The sequence below is a fragment of the Malus sylvestris genome, chromosome 17 (assembly GCF_916048215.2).
Source record: "Malus sylvestris chromosome 17, drMalSylv7.2, whole genome shotgun sequence".
Classification (NCBI taxonomy): Eukaryota; Viridiplantae; Streptophyta; class Magnoliopsida; order Rosales; family Rosaceae; genus Malus; species Malus sylvestris.
This window is the reverse complement of record NC_062276.1, coordinates 15,093,527-15,113,254: the sequence shown is the minus strand read 5'-3', so window position 1 is coordinate 15,113,254 and position 19,728 is coordinate 15,093,527. Positions and strand designations below refer to the sequence as shown.

Sequence of the window (19,728 nt, the reverse complement as noted above, 5' to 3'; positions counted from 1 at the left end):
CTGTCACCCAACCTGTGGAAAAACAAAACGTGTGAGGCATTCTTCCAAATGCGTTGGTTGTTCCCAAAGTGGCCCTTATGATTTGGCACGCATGAGATCCCAGAAAGCTGTTTAACCATGTTCCACAAACAAGCAGGGAGCTGTGGTCTCTTTCCCTTCAATTACTCCCAATCCGTCAATTGATGCGAACCAAGGACAAAATGGGTACACCTGGCGTCCTCTTGCTGGTGAGATTCTCATGTGAAATCGATGTTTAGTCCATGTAGCGTCGTTTTCGAAGAATTACTTGCCTAGTGTTTAAACTTCTCGAGTCTGAAAAAACTAACTCTCTATCAACTTGTGAGAAATTGGAGATTCCAAAATGATTCAGATATGAGTTGTTGGGTAGAAAATGCCTCAATAGACAGACTTAAGCCTTTTCAAAATCTCGTATGACAAGTTGACTTACATTCACTCACTCTCGAGATGCCACAGTGGTGTCCTAAACGCCATGGTGGCACCCCGAAGGGCTTAGGGAAGTCGCTCTCCAAGTTTCTGAACTAAGAATTGACATCCTCTGCCCAACCTTTCAGTTTTTAAATTAGAAATGCACTACAATCACTTTATCATCCTTAAGGAACATAGTTTGCTTCAAGGAAAGAAAAAGTTACTGCTGCTGCTGCTGCTAAATTTTCGCAAGCTGCATTTGGTAAGGAACAAGAGAATCCTTGCCCAATTGTCTTTCGCGTTTATCGCATCGACTGTATAAAACATCTACCATATGTGGTATGTTCATACAAATTCATTTACTGGTTTTGATTTGATCCTTTGAATCCGATAGACTATCGCTCAATTCACGGCCCTTTGTTTCAAACGGAAAGAGCAACACGCATACCCCCGAAAGAAAAATTACAATCTCAAACAGCAAAATCGATGCTGTTTGATGGCATCCATGTACCAAACCTACTGCCACAAGAGGGCAGATCATTCCGCCAATTCTTCCCATTGAACTTGCGATTCCAACGCCAGTTGTTCGGATTGAGGTTGGGTATATCTGCAGTTCAAACCAAATAAATAAAAGATCAAAACCCTGGCACAATTTCTAAATGATTTTCATAGACACAAATTCATACAACCAGAAGAATAATAATGTGAATCTTCAAACAATGTTCTTCACAAAATGATTTCTTCTACGCTGAACAATGAGTTCATCTTGTATTAACGCTTATGAATGTGATGGAGAAATTAGAGGTTACGTGCATGTGCTGAGTGTCAAACGACATCTGAGTTCAATTGTATAATAAAGAAATCCACCGAAGACATAAATATTGAGGACAATTTTGAATTGAACGAAAGCACGGACTAGTTGTGGGCTTAAAAATCAATTTTCTTGTTTGTGGTCTCTCAAATTGATGAATGCATTAACAAATTACCTCTGGGGCATATATGTAGACTATCGTGAAGGTCGCTGTGATGCATATGCGAGCTCCAAACAGAAGACTAGTGGTCAGGCCCTGAGACTGATGGACAACCAAGGGGAGTAGAAAAATGCAACATATGAAGAACATGGCTGACATTGAAAGCTTACGACCCAGTTTGTCGACCATGGCAGCAGATAAGAGGAGCCCAGGAAACTCTTCATTCCAAACAAGGTTAAATGTCAGTTAACAAATTCTTAGAAGTACAAACACACTTTTTTTTCAAGTTATTAAATGACAAATACTGAAATAAATAGATGAATGTACCTGCAAAACTAGCGATGAAAACATGCCTATAGCTAGTATCTGGCGCTTTGTCTGACTGTATTTGTTCTGGCGTACATTTACTATGTCCACTGTTCAACTCAGTTGTCAGAAGCACCAGGCCGTAATATGAAAAAGCATTCCCAAAGAATACTACCCATAAGAGCAAAGTAGATCGGACTAATTTTGGGGAAAGAAGTGTTAACAGTGAAGAGATGCCACCCATATTGGAATCCATCTCCGTAGGAATTGGATCTTTATTATCTGTCGGTGAGATCAAATGTGTATCTTCTGATGGAGTAATCTCTTCAGATAACTCTATTTTCAAATCAGAAACAAGATTCCCAGCAGGGAGTTTCATTCCATTCATTCTTGCTACTTTCTCCAAAATATTGATTGCCTCGGTTGTTCGACCTTTTAAGCACAAATATCTTGGTGATTCAGGTGCAACCCAATAGAATATGAGGAGAAGCGATGAAGGGAGTGAAGACAGGGCAAGTAGCCACCTCCAACCAAAGTTTGGCATGACAAACTGCAAAGAACACAACATACATATATGAAAGGACCAATCTTATATTCTCATCACACATATTCCACTAGAAACGCAAAACAAGAGAATTAAAATTATCTGCAGTTGGATATGTACGCTTAATAAGGAAGTGACATGTTTGTTGTGTTCATCATATCCAGTTGACACAACTGCTAAAAACTGGTTATTATTGATCCCAAAATTCCTTTACTTCCAATATCTAAAGATAAAAGACTAACAAAATATACACACCAAAAATCAGAGGCACGGAATCAAATCAAGAAAAAACACTGGAAAATCAAACGAATACTAATAAAGTACTCTAAACATACCCACGCAAGTGAAGCCTCAAGAATTGTTCCAAGAGTCCAAAATGCTGAAAAAATAACCATCCACTTGCCTCTGTTAGGAGCAGGAATGAACTCCAGAAACCAGGATGAGAGTACAGGGCCACCTCCCAAACCAACACCAACCAAGCAACGAAGAACGAGCAAGGATGCATAATTAGGGGAAAGAGCACTCAGAAAACCAGCGCCACAAGTAATTGTGGCTGTAATGAGGAATCCTTTCCTGGAGGAATAGAAGTTTTAACAACAAAATAAGAACCAGTAGAATTGTTAACTCGGAAAATGGTGCATTCAAGATCGCAAAGGCAAAAAGAACCAAATCTGCATCCAATGCAGAAATGTGCAGGTGCATAGACAGAAAACAAAATGCAGAAATGGCAAGCAGATTCTGTAGATAGCAAACCCGAGGAGGAGTGATCAGTACTGGCAGAAGAAGATCATGTCATTTACAGTTGTGGTTCAAGTACATTGCTCAATTGGATATCATGTGCCAAAGAAATATCATTTTTTTCACTACTAAATGATGCAGGTTATGTGTGTGCAATACAAGGTATCTCAATAATGTAAATCCGTTAGTCTTAGGGGAATAAACCATAATCAAAAGATTGTACCACAGTTTGAATCACTAACATCCAGACATAAACAGTTTTAGTCATCCTTGTGTCCATAATTAATTTATATAGTCAAATGCACATCTCTATGGAATCATCTAAGTCATTTGTGTTGTGATTTGGCCAGTCAAAATACAAAGGCAAAATAGGTTTAGGTTTTCAATAGGTGTTGGGAAAGGAGAAAAGGAATGTGTACTGATTATTTCCCATAAGAATTGGGAAATAGGGTTTTCTTTATAATGCCAAATCTACTCTAAAAGGATTTACGAATCCTATACTTGTAAGGCATGTAACCATCGGTTTATGTACTATAATTAGGCTTGTTGGGAGTTGATTATTCACACAAATAAAAGAGAGGATACAAGGGTAGAGAGCCAAGAGTGGTAGAGAGATCTAAAACAAGGTTTTGGGGTTTAGCATAAGGGTTTTCAAAAAGTTCTTGTAACCGAGTTGTTATTCTCCATAGTGCAGGTGATTTCCCAAGAGATCACACAAGGGATAGGCAAATTTCACCGAACCTTGCTAAATTCATTGTGTTTGTGTGTGGCGTGTTTACTTTATTGTTCATATATTCGCATAGCATTATCTTATAAATTTGCATAACACCGGAGACTATCGATAAATAAGATCAACTAAGGAGAATTAAAATCATCAATTTGTTACATAAGAGAAGCACGGGAATTAAATCAAATATATTGATGATAAAGATATAATATTAGTAGGCACCTCTTTAGTCCCAAGATATAAGACAGGATTCCAAAAACGATTTAGACTGTTTGAATTAATCAAAGAGAAGAGAAATAAAGAAACAAAAAAAGGCCCACCTACGTCCATGTTTATCAGAAACGATGCCCCATGAGTATGCTCCGACTAGCATTCCAGCAAAAACCACACTAGTTATAAAACTTTCTTGTTTAGAAGAAAGACCCCAAGCAGACTGAACTGCTGGTCCAACAAAAGAAAGTAACATCATCTCCATGGCTTCTGAGACCCAACCCATGCCAGCATAAGCAAGCACAAGAATTTGGAATTTTCCAAACCCCATGGCCACAAGAGCCTCATCGACAGTGTATTCCTGGCCTCCATCTCCCATCTATAGGTTTGAGACAACAAAACTATTTCACCGACTAGAATAACATGCAGAATTCTTAGTGCCATATGATCGTATCAGAAATGATAGTTTTTAACGAACAACTACCAGAAATTTACATCTTCCAAGGTAGTTATTGATGAGCCATAAACAGTTGTAGCAACTATTCATATTCTAAAACCATGACATCTAATGAGACAGCGTGAAAAATGTTCACATGGAAAAACAACTTTGAGGGAGAACTTGCATTCAACCGGGACACCAAGGTGTAATCATCCTAAACCAACGACATGTGGGAATGTTAAAACACATGGAGACACATGATAGGTTTGGAATAACGCCACCTTTGGAGTCTCAGTTGAATGTAAATTTCTCATTCTGAAGGCAAAAGATACTAACTTCACTACAAGGAAACATGAGACAAGCTGGTGATGTTGAAGCCTAACATCAAGAAACTGTGTTAACATTGGTTGCATAAAGTAGTAAGGCACTTCAATGTTCCTATTCCGTAAAGTTTTTCGACTCAAATTACTTCTTTGAGCATCCCCACATTTGGGAACACACAAACTCTACCCACTCCAGCCTATTAAATTTTTTTAAATCCAATACATAAAGAATTATGCAAGGAGCTTGTAGCTCGGTTAGTTCATAGCATTGCACCCGAGGACCCGAGTTCAATTCCCCCCTCCCCCACTATAGCTTGTATTGGAAAAAAAATACTGAATTATAATTGCAGAATATAATCTTAAACAAGTTTCTGAAGCTCTAATCTAACTCTATCGTTCTTGTTTTCATTCTTTTTTTTTTTTAAGGAAAAAAAAATGATCACTTTGTAATAGGGGTATCTACTATTTAGAAGAAATATAAAGTCAATTATGGATCCAAACAATCCCAAAACAATGTAACAATATTAAATTAAAGCAAATGGAAGGGAAACTAAGAAATTAAAAAACTAACCTGCAATGTAGAAAGAAAGATCTTACAGTTTCTGTTGTTGGGATCGGAAACTGGGATTTGGGAAATGACAGAAAGCAATCAAAGTCAAAAGCTTGAGGAAGGGACTTTCTCTATTGAATCGGCTGAATTCTAGATTTCCCCAAGTTTTTATTTTTGTGTGAAATTCTGAGAAATCAATGATTTGGGCAATCTACAAAACGCAAAATTGAGAGGAACAACGAGCGAAGGATCGATCTTTGATTCTTTCACGATGTTTTGATTTTCCGGTGTTGTGGGGTCTGACGATTTCTTCGGCTTCCCGCTTCCATCAACTCTGCTGCTCTCTCTCTCTTGACCTTTTGAGTTACGAGCTAAATTTGTAGTTAAATTGAAGGGAGCTTTAACGAAAGGTTATTTTTGTACTGTTTATTTTAACGGAAAATTATAGTTTTACATTAAGAAGTTAATTATGGTATTATTCATTTTATCCCTTATCAAAATTCAAAATTTTCAAGTCATTTTCATTAGTTTTACTTAAATTTAAATGATGTATCACTAATAAAAAAATAAAAACATTAATTAATATATTAAATAATAATTTTACAGATGTAAACATCGAGAAACAATCTAAACGCCAAGTTAACACTCATAGGTTTATCCTTATATTCTCAAGCAGACCTAATTCACTTTACACTTGATCAGCCTAAAACAACAGAACAATATAGGAAATGGTAGAAAACAAACATACAAACATTAATTTTGAGTGCTTCAACTAATGTAAATTAGAAACACCTCAATTCGTAATAATGGTAAAGATTACCTACCCAACATACTATATATCGTCTTAACATTTCATTACTCATGCTTAGATAAAATAAAAAAAATAAAAAATATATATATCTATGCCAGATTAATGAATTCATCAATCACTAAATACATTATTAAAAAAAAACAAGGAGAGAATCTTAAGTGGTAAATTTGTCTAAAGCTAAACCTGATCACTTAGTGTAGTTGACTACCCTTTTTTTTTTTTTTAAATAAGGTACGATATTCATTAAACAGAATGAAACGTACAAATAGAAGGAATACGTTGCATACATAGGCTTCGATAAAAACTTTGTCAGGGCTTTCAACCCGGTCTAAGAAAAAAAAAGCGTCCCGCACCTAACAATCAACTAAGAGTTTTCTTTCCTCATATACCAAATCAATAGTATAATTAAATAGACATATCTACAAAAAGTGCATCCATGATTAAACTTGGAGGTTCCCCCCGCCATATTAACTCTTGGCTCGAATTAATCCCCGCACAAGCAAGTCAATGGGCAATCTGATTGGCCTCCCTTCTAGTATGACTCAACTTCATTTGGGAAACATCTTTAAGAAACACACGGATATCATTGATTAGAGGACCCATCAATGAAACATCATCAGTTTGATTTCCTTGATTATTCATAGTGGCAATGGTGATTAATGAATCCTTTTCAAAGACTTCATCTCTCCAGGACAAACCTGCTAGACCAAAAGAACTGCACATCTCGCAGCAAGGAGCTCCATCTGCGGTGCTGACGTCGCTACCCTTGCTGGTCCTGAAAAGGCAGCAATGAAAAAACCCTCCCTGATCTGATTATCACTCCCACACTGCCATGTTTAGATCTCTTGTCCCACGCTCCGTCAAAATTGCATTTAACCCAGCCATCTTCAGGTTTATTCGATCGTTGCTTAGTCCGATCAAGTTTCTTCACTTGTGGTGAGTGCCACTTCTTATATTCCAACAACCAACCTTTTGCTCGAATTCCTACCTCCCTCTGTGGCAGCTTTGTCTTATCCCAAAATAACTCATTCCTTGTCCTCCAAAGAGTCCAAATAATACGAGACAAATCAAAAGTTTGTGGGGATGAGTTTTGAACCAAATGAATAAGCCAATCCTACAAACTGAGCCTTCTAAACTCTTGGACTCTGAAACCCAAGCTTGAGAACCATACTGCCGCTGCCATACTGCAGTCCCTCAGAACATGCTTAATGGTCTACATATTCCCACCCCCGCCCCCCCTTCTCCCACAATCAAGGTATTAAATATCGATGATATCGAAAATATCGGTAATCCAAAAACACGGAAATATCGATAGAAATATCGAAATATTATCGATGTCGATAAAAATAATATGGAAACCACGGAAATTGTAAGAAAAACTTGGAAATTTTTATTGAAACTTTGCAGGATGTTTATTTAATCAATTATCTATTAATTTATCACAAAAAATTGGAAGGAAATGCATTGCATGATGCTGTAACTGATTTAAGTTGATTATATAGCGAGCTGGCAAACATTGTGAGTATAGAAAATATGTAGTAATTAATGAAAGAAGTTTAAACACACCATAATCATTTATATATAATGAATTAGTACAATATTTTACACTTTATACATTGCATGGTAAGATACACGAGTGACTTAGTACCAAATAGAGTTCCTATGAGGTTCAAAATTTTCACTATCTTCGTCATCTCTATGTGTAGAGTAAGTGTATTTTAGCATATTTTCACAAAAACATAAGTGATATGGTGGTCAAGGTGTTGAAGGAGTAAAATGGGAGGGGTTCGAATCCCCTTGGTGTTTTTTTAAATATAGAAATTTTTCCTAGATAATAAATATTAGCTTGCAAGCCTTGCAGACATCTTAACAACCATATAAATATTACAGGCTGAATATGTAATTACAAACACATCTATAGCGAGTTGGATAATGTCTAGGTGTGTGGTTGACAAAGGGGGGGATTTGAATCCCCTTGGTGTTTTTTTTTTTCTTTCTTATTTTCTTTTCCTTTTCCTTTTTTTCTTTTGTTTTCTCCTGCCTTTCAACTAAATAATTCATAATTTATATTTATATAACCTTTATATATATATAAAATATATCTCAAACTTTTAAAATTATAAAACACCCACGTAGTGTGGGTGGATCTCAAACTTGGACAACTTTTTAAAATACAAAGAACCCACTACGTGGGTCTCTCCCCTACCCCGAGACCCCATTTCCTTCTCACTCACTTTGACTCTCTCTCTCTCTCTCTTCTATGCACTGTCTCTTTCTCTCGAAACCCTCTTACCTCTCTCCCTCTCTTGCCGTGACCACACACACACACGCAGCAGCACCATCTGCTCGACTTGAGCAAATCGAGGAACACATCATCAGTCTTCTCTCTCCCGCCTATGCGAGAATGGCGGAGCCCATAACTTTCCGGCGAGTCTTCTTTGATTTTCCGGTTAGGTAAGTCTTGGATCTCTCTCTCCATGTTAGTGTGAAGCTCAGATTAGTTCGATCTGCTGCACTGCCCTTCGTTCACCATCGTAGAAAGAACAGATAGGGAGCGAGCGAGCGGAGGGGAGACACACCACACCCACCCCACCGTGACCTCCACCACAGTGGCGCACACTCCGACGAGCACCATCACCACCTGTGAGAGGCGCAGATCTTGGCAGGGAGAGGCGCAAATCTTGGCAGCTACGACGACGGAGCTCGACCGCCGTTCCAACGACGGAGAGAGAGCGATATTATCAATAATATCGCAATATTTTGACGAAAACTAATTAGATACCTATTAAAATATCGATAACGCGAAAAACCGATAATATTGGCGATATTTCGTCGATATTATCGGCATTTAAGACCTTGCCCACAACTGATACACCCATCCTCCTGTATGACTTTCCTCTTCAACAAATTGGTATGGGTCAGAAGAGCATCATAACAGCTCCGCCATACACAGATTTTGACCTTGCCTAGTATGCAAGCTTTCCATAACGTCCTCCAAAAAAATTCCACCTGACTATTTGACGCGAGCCTCCGCACCTTCACTATTCGAAACCAGCTCGCTCCTAGCAAAATGATATGCACCCCGAACTGAAAATCTTCTCTCCCTTTCGAAATGCCAAATAACCCTATCACCAACGTCTCGGAGACTCAACGGAATACTTAGGATGAGATTGATCTCTTCTTAACAAAAGATTTGCCCAAGAAGTGCCTCATTCCAAAAATAGGTGCCTCATTCCAACAGATTTTCTATCGGATGTATGAAATTGAAATAAAATGATAAGTAAATGTATGAAATTGAAATGTTTTAAAGATATTGTAAGGAATTGAAATCGACTACAAACCTGAGAAGGTAAAATGTAATTTGCCCATTATATAATTATTTATAGGAGTAATTAGGTTTTCATCCTTATTTTTACTACTCTATTGATTAAAACCTTATTACTTTTCAATTTTTGATCAAGGTCCTTTGTATTAATAATATCATTAATTATTTCAATAATAAAATATTTTTTATTTCTAAATATATTCATTTAATATTAAAAATGTTACAATTAGTATATTTATATTTATGGCTAAATTTTTTATCATATATTTTTATTTTTAGTTTGTACCCATTTTTAATTTGCAACCCTTTTTTAATTTGTACCAATTTTCCTTTCAATTTTAATTTGTACCCATATATTAATTTCTTTTTGTGCCCATATTTTTTAAAGTTTTATTTGTATTGTACCCATATTTTTTTATTTATTTGTACCCATTTTTATTTTTGCTAAATGTACCCATTTTGAAGAATGTACCCATGTTTTGATACAATAATTTTTTGGTTATTTTTTATGAATGTACCCATGTTTACACACACACACACAATAGTATATTTATATTTTAATATTTTTAATCCCACAAATTATGTTTTTTATTTAAAATCTCATTACTATAAACAACTATAAATTTTAATTTTTAATTTAAAAAATATAGTAACGTACATAGAAATAAATTATCAATTAATTTTAGGGACTTGGATCAAAAATTGAAAACTAACAAAGTTTCAGTCAAAGATTATTCATAACTAGGGACCGCATCCAAAGTCTCCCTTATTTATATTTGTAATAGTTGTGTTCCGAGGTGTCATAATAGCTCGTTCTCTTAAATATACAAAATTGTCAAAAACAAAATTTAAAACTGGGGTAAGTTGTACAAAACATTGAGTAAATAGGATTTGTAGAAGAATGAATTATTAAGTCTTAAGGTATTTCAATGAAAGATGTATCTCTATCATTTGAATTATTTACAGTATTTGTATTACTATTTGTCCATCACCTATTTGTAAAATCACTTATCTTAATTGTTTCTCAATGCTTAATCCATATTTTGACAACCTTATGTTTTCTTTAAATGATTTTTTTTTTCAATGTGACCGTAATAAGACTATTCGAAGAGACATTTTTTATAATGTTGGCACGAGATTGACATTAAACTGTGAACTGACAGATAGTTCATGGAGAGTCCCCTTTAAAATAGTTATTTTAAAAAAAACTCAAACTTTTAGAAAACCTAAGTTTTAAATTAGATTCATATTAAAATGAATGACCGACTAACATATCATTTGATAAACAAATTTTAGTGTATGAAGTATCCCAAGAACTCAAATTTCTCAGTTTGTCCTTGAATTCTTGTATTGAATTCAACCTATGATTATTATACAAAGCTCAAAATCAACATTGAAATAACTAACAATTTGTCACACATGAGTTGAATGGAACTATTGTTTTCAAAAACTAAATTGAAATTAATAAATAAATAAATCATGCTTAGTTCAATCAGGTTAGCTCTAAGTTTTTTTATTTTTTTTAATTTTTTATTATTATTTATTATATTAGCAATGGCTATCAGGTAAAGCATTACTACAAAAAACATATACACAGAGCTCCTATCATAATCCAAATATTGTAACAAAAAGGAACTTCAAGATAATATCATATGAGCACTTGTCCAAAACCAAGTTCTTTGTTTTTAATCCCAATTCAATTTCAAAACTCTTGACTCACGTTTAAATTCGAAATTGGACATATTCAAACAACAACCATATATAATATATAACTAAAAGCCCGAGTTGCAACTAATTATCTCATAAGTAATGATTGTACGCATATCCGAAACAAAATTGAATCTGATTTAGAGGAGTATCCCATATTCCATATTGTGCCTTTGTATTAATTGTGAGCAAGGCTTAGTTTGTCTTCCTTTATTCTGGGGAGCTCAACTTCTTCAAAAGCCTACAATTATATACGAACTTATCACATTATATATAAACATAGAAGAAATCAGTAATGTCAAAATTTAACAAGACCAAAGTACCAAGCACCAAAAGTAAGATTGATTAACAGCGGCTAAATTACCAATGAAAGTTAGAAAAGACATAGTTAGAAAAGTTCCATGGCTGTTAGGTACTCCTAAGAATATGACTTAGCTTCTACTAATACACACCGAAAATTATTTATATTATAAAAGTGAGGCAGGACCAATAATTACAGAAAACATATTTTAAGTTGCCATTTTATAAGAGGCATCACGTATGAGATACATTTGTCAGTCTATACAAGAACATGTGCTTGATATCGAATTCCATACACACAGCACGCTTAGTTCAGTCAATTCACACTTTTACAAAACCAAGAAAAAAAATCTACTTTGTAAGAATAGAATTTAATATATGAAACTACCAATTTAGTTACCTAAAATTTAGGGTAAAAGACTGTTTACTACCCTCATGTTTCATGGTTTTCAACATTTAGTACATCAATTTTTTTTCGTCTCAGAGTCATACCTAAAGTGTAAATTTTGGGACAGTTTCATACATCTGTTAGTCAAACTGTTAATTCTCCCGTTAAGTGATGACGTGGCGCCCATGTGGACGATGACTGGGCGCCACGTGTCATTAAAAATATTAAAATATTATTATTAAAAAAAAAAAAAAAAAAACCTATCGTCTTCCCCACCCCGACCCCCCTCCCTTCTCTCTCCCTTCTCTTCTCTGCACCTACCCAACCCCCAACCTCTGCACCTTCCCCCACCCCCTATATTCCCCCACTGCACATCCAAACCAAGTAAATTAACCCGTCTTCCACCTCCCTTCCTTCTTCCCTCTGCAACATTCTCTTCGGCTCCCTCTTTTCTCTCCCCTATTTTTATCCCCCCTTCTCCGCAACCACCACCTCCTCCACCATTCCTCTCCTAACCCTACCCCCTCTTCCTCCTCATTATCCTGCACCCCAACCCAACCCCACCCCCTGTCCCTCTTCCCTGATCCCCCTCATTCCTCCCTCTTCACCTCTCTTTCCCAAGCACAGTTGATTGGAGGGTCCATCATCAAGTTTGGATCCGAGCTTCTCCATGTCCAGCAGGTGCCGAAGATTTTGTCCTCAGAGCCACCCAACTCCTCAAAGCTGCAGGACGGGCTTCGAACGGGTCCTAAAGCAGATCCAGGTCGTCGGGATCAGAAAATGGATCTCGGATTGGGTTCGACGGTGGTAGAAGCCCCGGAACGGGGCGCTCGGAGTTGCGTCTGGCAACGGCTGCGCCATGTGTCTTGAGAGCTGGAGCTCAGATCCGGATTCGGGTTGGCTGGATCTTGCATTTTGTTAAGTCCAGTTTCGGGGTGGGGGAATGTACAGAGGTTGAGGTTGGGTAGGTGCAAAGAAGAGAAGGGTATTTTGTCGAGTCCAGTTTCTGGGTGGGGGAAGGTGCAGACGTTGGGGGTTGGAGAGAGAAGGGATGAGGGGTCGGGGTGGGGAAGACGACAGGTTTTTTTTATATTTTATATATATATATATATATATTTTATAATAATAATAATATTTTAATATTTTTAATGACACGTGGCGCCCAGTCATTGTCCACATAGGCGCCACGTCATCACTTAACGAGAGAATTAACAGTTTGACTAACGGATGTATGAAACTGTCCCAAAATTTACACTTTAGGTATGACTTTAGGACGAAAAAAATTGATGTACTAAATGTTGAAAACCATGAAACATGAGAGTAGTAAACAGTCTTTTGCCCTAAAATTTATAACCAACACAGGAAACAACTCCAAACGCGAAGTTCTACACAAATTCCGATTCACATAAGTTCAAAACCCAAAAAACAAAAACAAAAAATTGCACAGAAAACCCTCTTCGAAGTCTAAAGATATTTCTGCTGAGTTGGTGTTTTTTTAAGCAAGATAGTGCTATTGTTGTTCAATTCTAAGAAAGAGAACGTGAGGTTTTGAGAGAGAGAAGCCGAAATGAAAGCAAAATAGGTGCGTTTGTACTCGAAGAAGACCCAATTCAGCTGCCATCCACGATGATATGCGTGGACAACATGGGCAGAAGCTTCATTTCATTGTACCAACTACCAAGCTTAAAAAAAAACAAGGCATGCAGAGCAACTGAAGGGCACTTTGGTCATTTCATTGTTGTTGAACAATTCTTAGTAACTGAGTTTTAGTATAGAAGAATTTATCATATTTTTAAGGGGTACTTTTATGCTCACCCCTCAACCCTATTTTCCCTCAGGATCCTAGAACTCTTGGTTTTCGAAGACATCAAACTCGACATCGAAGATGTTGTTGTTGGGGTCGCCATTGTTGGAGAAGTTGAAAAAACCCAAGTGCTGTGCGAAGCTTGCATCGCTTAAGCCAGAAAAGGGTGAGAAGAGGATGATTTTTTATTAAACTTTGAGCCCTTTTGGTTAAATAACATTTTTGGATGGTTTTTGGTTAAATATTTGTTGGCCCAAGCTTTTTTCATTAAAACTCCCTAAAAAAAGCATGCATAGCAACTGAAGGTCACTTTGGTCATTTCATTGTTATTGAACAATTCTTAGTAACTGAGTTTTAGTATAGAAGAATTTATCATATTTTTAAGGGTACTTTTATGCTCACCCCTCAACCCTATTTTCCCAACCCTTTTTTATTAAAACTTTTACTGACAAATATACCTCTTTGAAAAAGACCTAAAAGACCTAAAAAATAAGATAAATTACATAAAACTACATTAATTATAGGTCGAATCACAATCTCATGTTTTAAATATTGCAATGTCATACCTCAACTTATAAATTCGTTGTAATTTCAGACCTCCAATATATTTTCTATCAATTTAGCAATTAAATGATGACATGGTAAGAACGGGGCCCACATCTTTGCCAACATGAATAAAAAATTAATTAGTTTTTAATAATTTAATAATTAAAATAAATTGAATAAATAATAAATTATGAAGTTTTTATTTAATAATTAAAACAATTAAAAAATATCTCTCCTCTTCTCCCCAAAACCCATCTTCCTTCTTTAGTGCTTGTCGAGAACCTCCACACCAGCGCCCTACCCGACCTCCCCAACCTCAAATACTTTGACCTTTTCAATCATTCCTTTTCAATTGCTTCCATATCCGGCCGAAGTCAGCTCCATTGTTTTGTTTCAATTTATTTCAGGCAAGATTTTTTTGTAAACCTTATAACTGCTAGCAACCGAATCCATGTCCCCAGTTCGCCGGAAACTAATTCCTGGGAAACCTCGAGATTTCCACTGAGCCGAGAAGGTTCAACACCGCTTCCAATGGCAGGATCTCCCCGTCGGCTTCAGGTGTTGCGTCTTCGACGAGCTTAAGCTTCTTATCGCCGGCGTCAGCGTTCTTCCACCACTACCAGGACCGTAGATCAACCACTCACCATTACAAATTTACAATCCATTTCCTCGATGCGTGTCTATTTGGAGGAGAAAAAAAGAAGCGAATACATAAAAAGTAGAAATGGAGAGAGAGAGAGAAAGAGAGAGAGGACATTGAAAAAGCACATGAGGTAGGGTGTTCTTTCCTTGATACTTCATGCTGAAGTTGCGACAAAATAAACATTTTTTAATGTGTTTTGTTTCTGAAGTAGTGATTGTTGGGTGCTGGCTGGATGGAGCCGTAGAGGTGGAGGGGTGAAGGAGGCAGATTGTCTGCCCTCCTGTTACCATGACATTCTCTATCTCCTCCTATAAATTATTTCAACCAAAAAAAAAAAATGAAAAATCAATTTGCTTCTAAAAACAGTAATCAACTTTGTGTCCCCATCTAGGCCCAAGGACATTTGGCATGCTTACATGTAGGACAAGGAACTGAGGAATCATGCAGTACCAGAAAAAAAAGCTATAGACTGAGACCCATCTAAGTGACCACACATCCGACCATAGAAAAAATTACAAGAAAGTGAACTATTGCCCTTTTTATATATATGAATAGCCAATACTAAGCTCCATAAGGCAAAAACTATTCTTAGGCAGTCAAGCTATACAAACTTCCTCCTCCCCCTTTAACCTTTTCTTCTTACACTATTCGCAAATCTAGTCCAATTTGCAATATTCATGGCATTGCTCTCTAATGCTATCCCAATTTGCAATATCCATGGCATTGCTCTAATGCTATGATGCTCGGAGAGTACAAGACAAAGCAAATATCAAGTAATACTGATTATCGTTTGGGACACTATATTTGTCACGCATGCAAGTATGGGTTCAATATATATTTACAAATTAAACTGTCTAATGTTTCGAAGTTTGAACAATCTAATGCAATCTAAATCACTTTTTAAGATTTTTGTTCATACATCGGTATCTAAACGGCTAAATTAAGGTTGTAAAAATTTAACTGTCTAATAAATCGGTGCATCTTATACACTGATGTATTGCATAAATTTTGTAATTTTTATTTTGTTAGATCATGTTTGACAAGCTATGCCACTAGTACCACTAAGTATAACGCAAAGTGGGGACTGTTAGTGACGTAGAAATAAAATAATTGCAACAGCCAAAATCTCAAGTCTATTCATGCATTTGGTTATTAGACCACTAATTACAGTATGCTGTCGAGGAAGCCAATTAGCTGAAAGTGGAATATAAATGAACCAGTGATCATGCAACATCTTTAACTATTTTGGTGGTTTTTATTGGTTGGCAGGTTGACTGTTATTTTCAAGTAGCTTGTCACTTTGTCGGTCTTCTTATGGTAGTATATCAGAAAGATTGAAGAGAAATGCTAACAAAATTATATTAAAGTGATATTCTTTATGAATTATTTGTCATCTCATGTTTTTAGTATAAAATTTTCTAATATTAATATAAAAATTAACATTAAAATGTGAGTTAACAAAGAATCAATGAAGAGTCACTGAGAGTATTCTTAGCATTTCTCAAGATTGAATCGAAGCGATGGATTAGGCATTAATCTGCTGCCGTAAATGGTTTGACTAAAATACTAGTTTTGGTGAAAATTCATGTGAATTGTTTCCTTCGATGTTAGAAAAATCTTTGAACGATCAACACATCTGTTGCTTGAAATGTAGTGATTTTAATACATTTTTTTTTATCAAGCGATAATCTTAAGAGTAAATTGTAGCAATGGTCCTTCAACTTTAATCAAATTAGAGCAATGGTCCCTCAACTAAAAATTCATTACCATTGATCCCTCAACTTATGAAAATGTGTAGCTATAGTCATTTTCATCAATTTCGTCAAAATTTTGTCAAAATAAATTATGTTGGAATAATCATTTCTATAATTAGGATCTCTCAACTCATCAAAGTGTGTAATCATGGTCATTTTCGTCAACTACGTCAAAATTTTTGTCAAAACGAGTTATGTTGGAAGGACCATTGCTACAATTTTGTTAAAGTTAAGGGACCATTTCTTCAGTTGAATTAAAGTTGAGGTACCAATGGTAATGGATTTTTAGTTGAGGGGCCATAACTGCATGTTTTGATGAGTTGAGGGACCAATGGTAATGAATTTTTAGTTGAGGGACCATTGCTCCAATTGAGTTAAAGTTAAGGGACCATATCTACAATTTACTCTAATCTTAATTATTAACTTAAATTGCGGAAAGACAGATCCAAATTAGAGATAAATGTTGCAAAACTTGCAATCCAGTTTGGAGCACATAATGGTCAAAAGACGAGTGCCAAAATTGTTTTTTCTCAACACGCCCGCTCTTAGTGTTGGATATGTTTTATCTGACATAATGACTTATTAAATGGCCACCATCATCTGACACCTAAAGTTAATTTTGTAGTAGTGAATGCTAAGGAAACTCTCTCAAAAGTGAAACTACCAATTGACAATATGAGAAGCAACCCAACTTGCTTATAAGCTCATGCAAAGTCTCTCATCTCATCAAATGTAAGACTCTTTCTCAACATGCTCCCTCACATGTGACGAATTTTCAAGCTTAAAACGTGGACAACACAATGGAGTGATGTGGAGCACATGTAGTTGTTGTGCTTCACATGTGGGACAACCTGTTCTGATACCATTAATAAAATTAAAGTTCCACCATAAAATCAATTGGCTATATGGAGAGTAGCCCAACCACTTATAAGCCCATGCAAGGTCCCTCCTCTCATCAATGTGAGATTCATTCTCAACATGCCCCTCACGTGTGATGAATTTTCAAGTCTAACACATAGACAACACAACGAGGTGACGTGGAGTGCGTGTGGCGGTTTGGCTTCACACGTGAGACAACCTGCTCTGATACCATAAAGAAAGTTGAGATTCCACCATAAAACTAATTGGCAATATGAGGAGTAATCCAACTTACTTATAAGCTCATGCAAAATCTCTCATTCCATCAAATGTTAAACTGATTGTCAACAAGTCCTACTATTGAGATAGTTTTCTTGACATGTCTCAACGTTGGATACATCATAGAAGATACAGTCAAAATTATATGCGGAGTCTTCTAGACCCACGTGCTAATTTTTATCTTCTAAAACATTGATTTAGTCCCACGGTACCAAGTTTGGCATTTGGATAAAGAAAGTAACGATCATTTTGGCATCTAATAGCCTTCCTATGCTCCTATTAAAAAAATTCCTAATGCTATACGCAATACGTGAATTACATAAAAAACAATGCACTTGTTCGTTTTCGCATGCATGATGCAAAAGAACCAATGTTGCACATAAAAGAAATGTGCGTAAATATGCATGCATATCTAATTCATATTTTGCACGTAAGTGACAATAAAGCTTACTCCTTGATTCTTTTGTACTCCATATCAAATCTTCATTTTTTTAGTGTAGTTTAATGTAAAATATTGTTTTTAATATTAAAATAATTGTGAAAGTGAGACCGACAGAAAGAGGAGGGGACACAAATTAAAATAAACAAGTTGATGACGATATAAAGGGTGATAGATTGATTGAGATAGCAAGTACACCATGGGTATTGGAATTGGATGTTTGGATGGAGGTTTGGGGTTGAAGAAACAAGAATAGTTATTCACCAAGATGCGTATGAGAAGCCCCACTTCCTTATTTTTAATCATATACTGATTAAATAATTAATTCATCTTCTTGTTATGTTCACACTACAATTAATTTCAAACTGCCGTCTAATTGGCTTAGAGAATCTACATGGTGGTAACATTTTTATGGGATCTTTGGTAAAGCGCTAGGTTTCGGGTTCGAAACCCAATGTTGGTCTGGAAGTCAGAGTTGTGCTTAGGAGGGAGATTGAAATATTTCTGTGAGTCCTCCCAACCTTCAGAATGAGTGGATAACAGTGACTTGTCACTCGTTGTCCCCTTAAAAAAGAAGAAGATATAACTGCAATTGATGGGGTATTTCAAGCTCAATCGTACTAGTATTACTAATCTTTTGACGCATCAAAAGACAAAAGGTGTTTCTTTTTTATTTTTAAAAGGAAATTGTTATTAGTACTTTAAAAATCTTATTCTACATTTCTCACTCACTTCCAACAACATGGTATTGTCTCCAACTTGGTATATATGTTTAGGGTTTAATCGTATGCTTTATTCTTCTCTCTTGAAGGTATATATATAGTTATACAAGAGGTCCTATAATTTTAAAAATAAGAATCCCAAATATAAAATGAATCACTCAATATATATTTGACACACGCCAACAAATCCCACTTAGACTTACGTATCCTAGAATAATACGTAAATAAACTAGCTTACGTGTCAAAATTCCATTGCCTTGCCTTGAAAATGTATCCTTATCCAATTCTGTTGACAGTCTAACATGTACAAACCCTTTTTATTGTAAGCTGATAAGAGCAAAAGAATAATGAAGGCTACCGTCAGCTATTAAAATAGGATTAATTTAAAAGAGTATTAGGATTTACCTACACATTTTATGTGTATGAACACATATTTTTAGAAAATGAGAAGGAGAGAGGGAGAGAGAGAAGGTGGGGAAGTTGGAGGTTTTTGTTTTTGGTTTTATTTATTTATTTATTTTTATAAATATTGGAGATATTTTAACATTACTTGTAGGTGAGATTTCAATAAAAAATAATAAAATTTGGAACTGTGAAATTGCCCATCATTTTTTTTGGTGTAATAGAAGATTAATTTATCTTTTTATCTTTTTTTTATTAACAAAGAGTAAGTTACAAAAATAAGTCTAAGAAAAGAAAAGAGTTTTAAAAAGCTGATGAAAATGATTAATCAAGTCTTCTCTTATTAGATTAGGTTGGTGCTTTTGTAATTATTACAAAAAGGGAATAAATCGAAGGTGACGACATCAAATTGTTGCAAGGGACAAACAACCACTAGACAACTGTGACAAATGAAAGGCTAGCTAAAATTTAAAAAGACATCACCTGACACATCCCATTGGCGCGTGGACTGATCTC

At 35.8% G+C, this 19,728-nt stretch overlaps 1 protein-coding gene across 2 annotated transcripts; it reads right to left on the bottom strand.

Moving 5' to 3' along the window:
• Positions 1–684: 684 nt before the first annotated feature.
• Positions 685–5,606, bottom strand: LOC126612136 (organic cation/carnitine transporter 7-like). 2 transcript variants are annotated; one of them, XM_050280453.1, is made up of 6 exons: positions 5,282–5,606; positions 4,033–4,301; positions 2,583–2,820; positions 1,725–2,253; positions 1,413–1,615; positions 685–1,033 (listed from the first exon to the last, which is right to left on the bottom strand). In XM_050280453.1, exons 2-6 carry the CDS (start codon positions 4,299–4,301, stop codon positions 782–784), a joined length of 1,491 nt encoding a protein of 496 aa, XP_050136410.1. In that variant the 5' UTR covers positions 5,282–5,606; the 3' UTR covers positions 685–781. The 2 variants fall into 2 exon arrangements, with proteins under 2 accessions (XP_050136410.1, XP_050136409.1); XM_050280452.1 differs by having other exon boundaries at positions 5,256–5,605.
• Between the last annotated feature and the right edge of the window lie 14,122 nt (positions 5,607–19,728).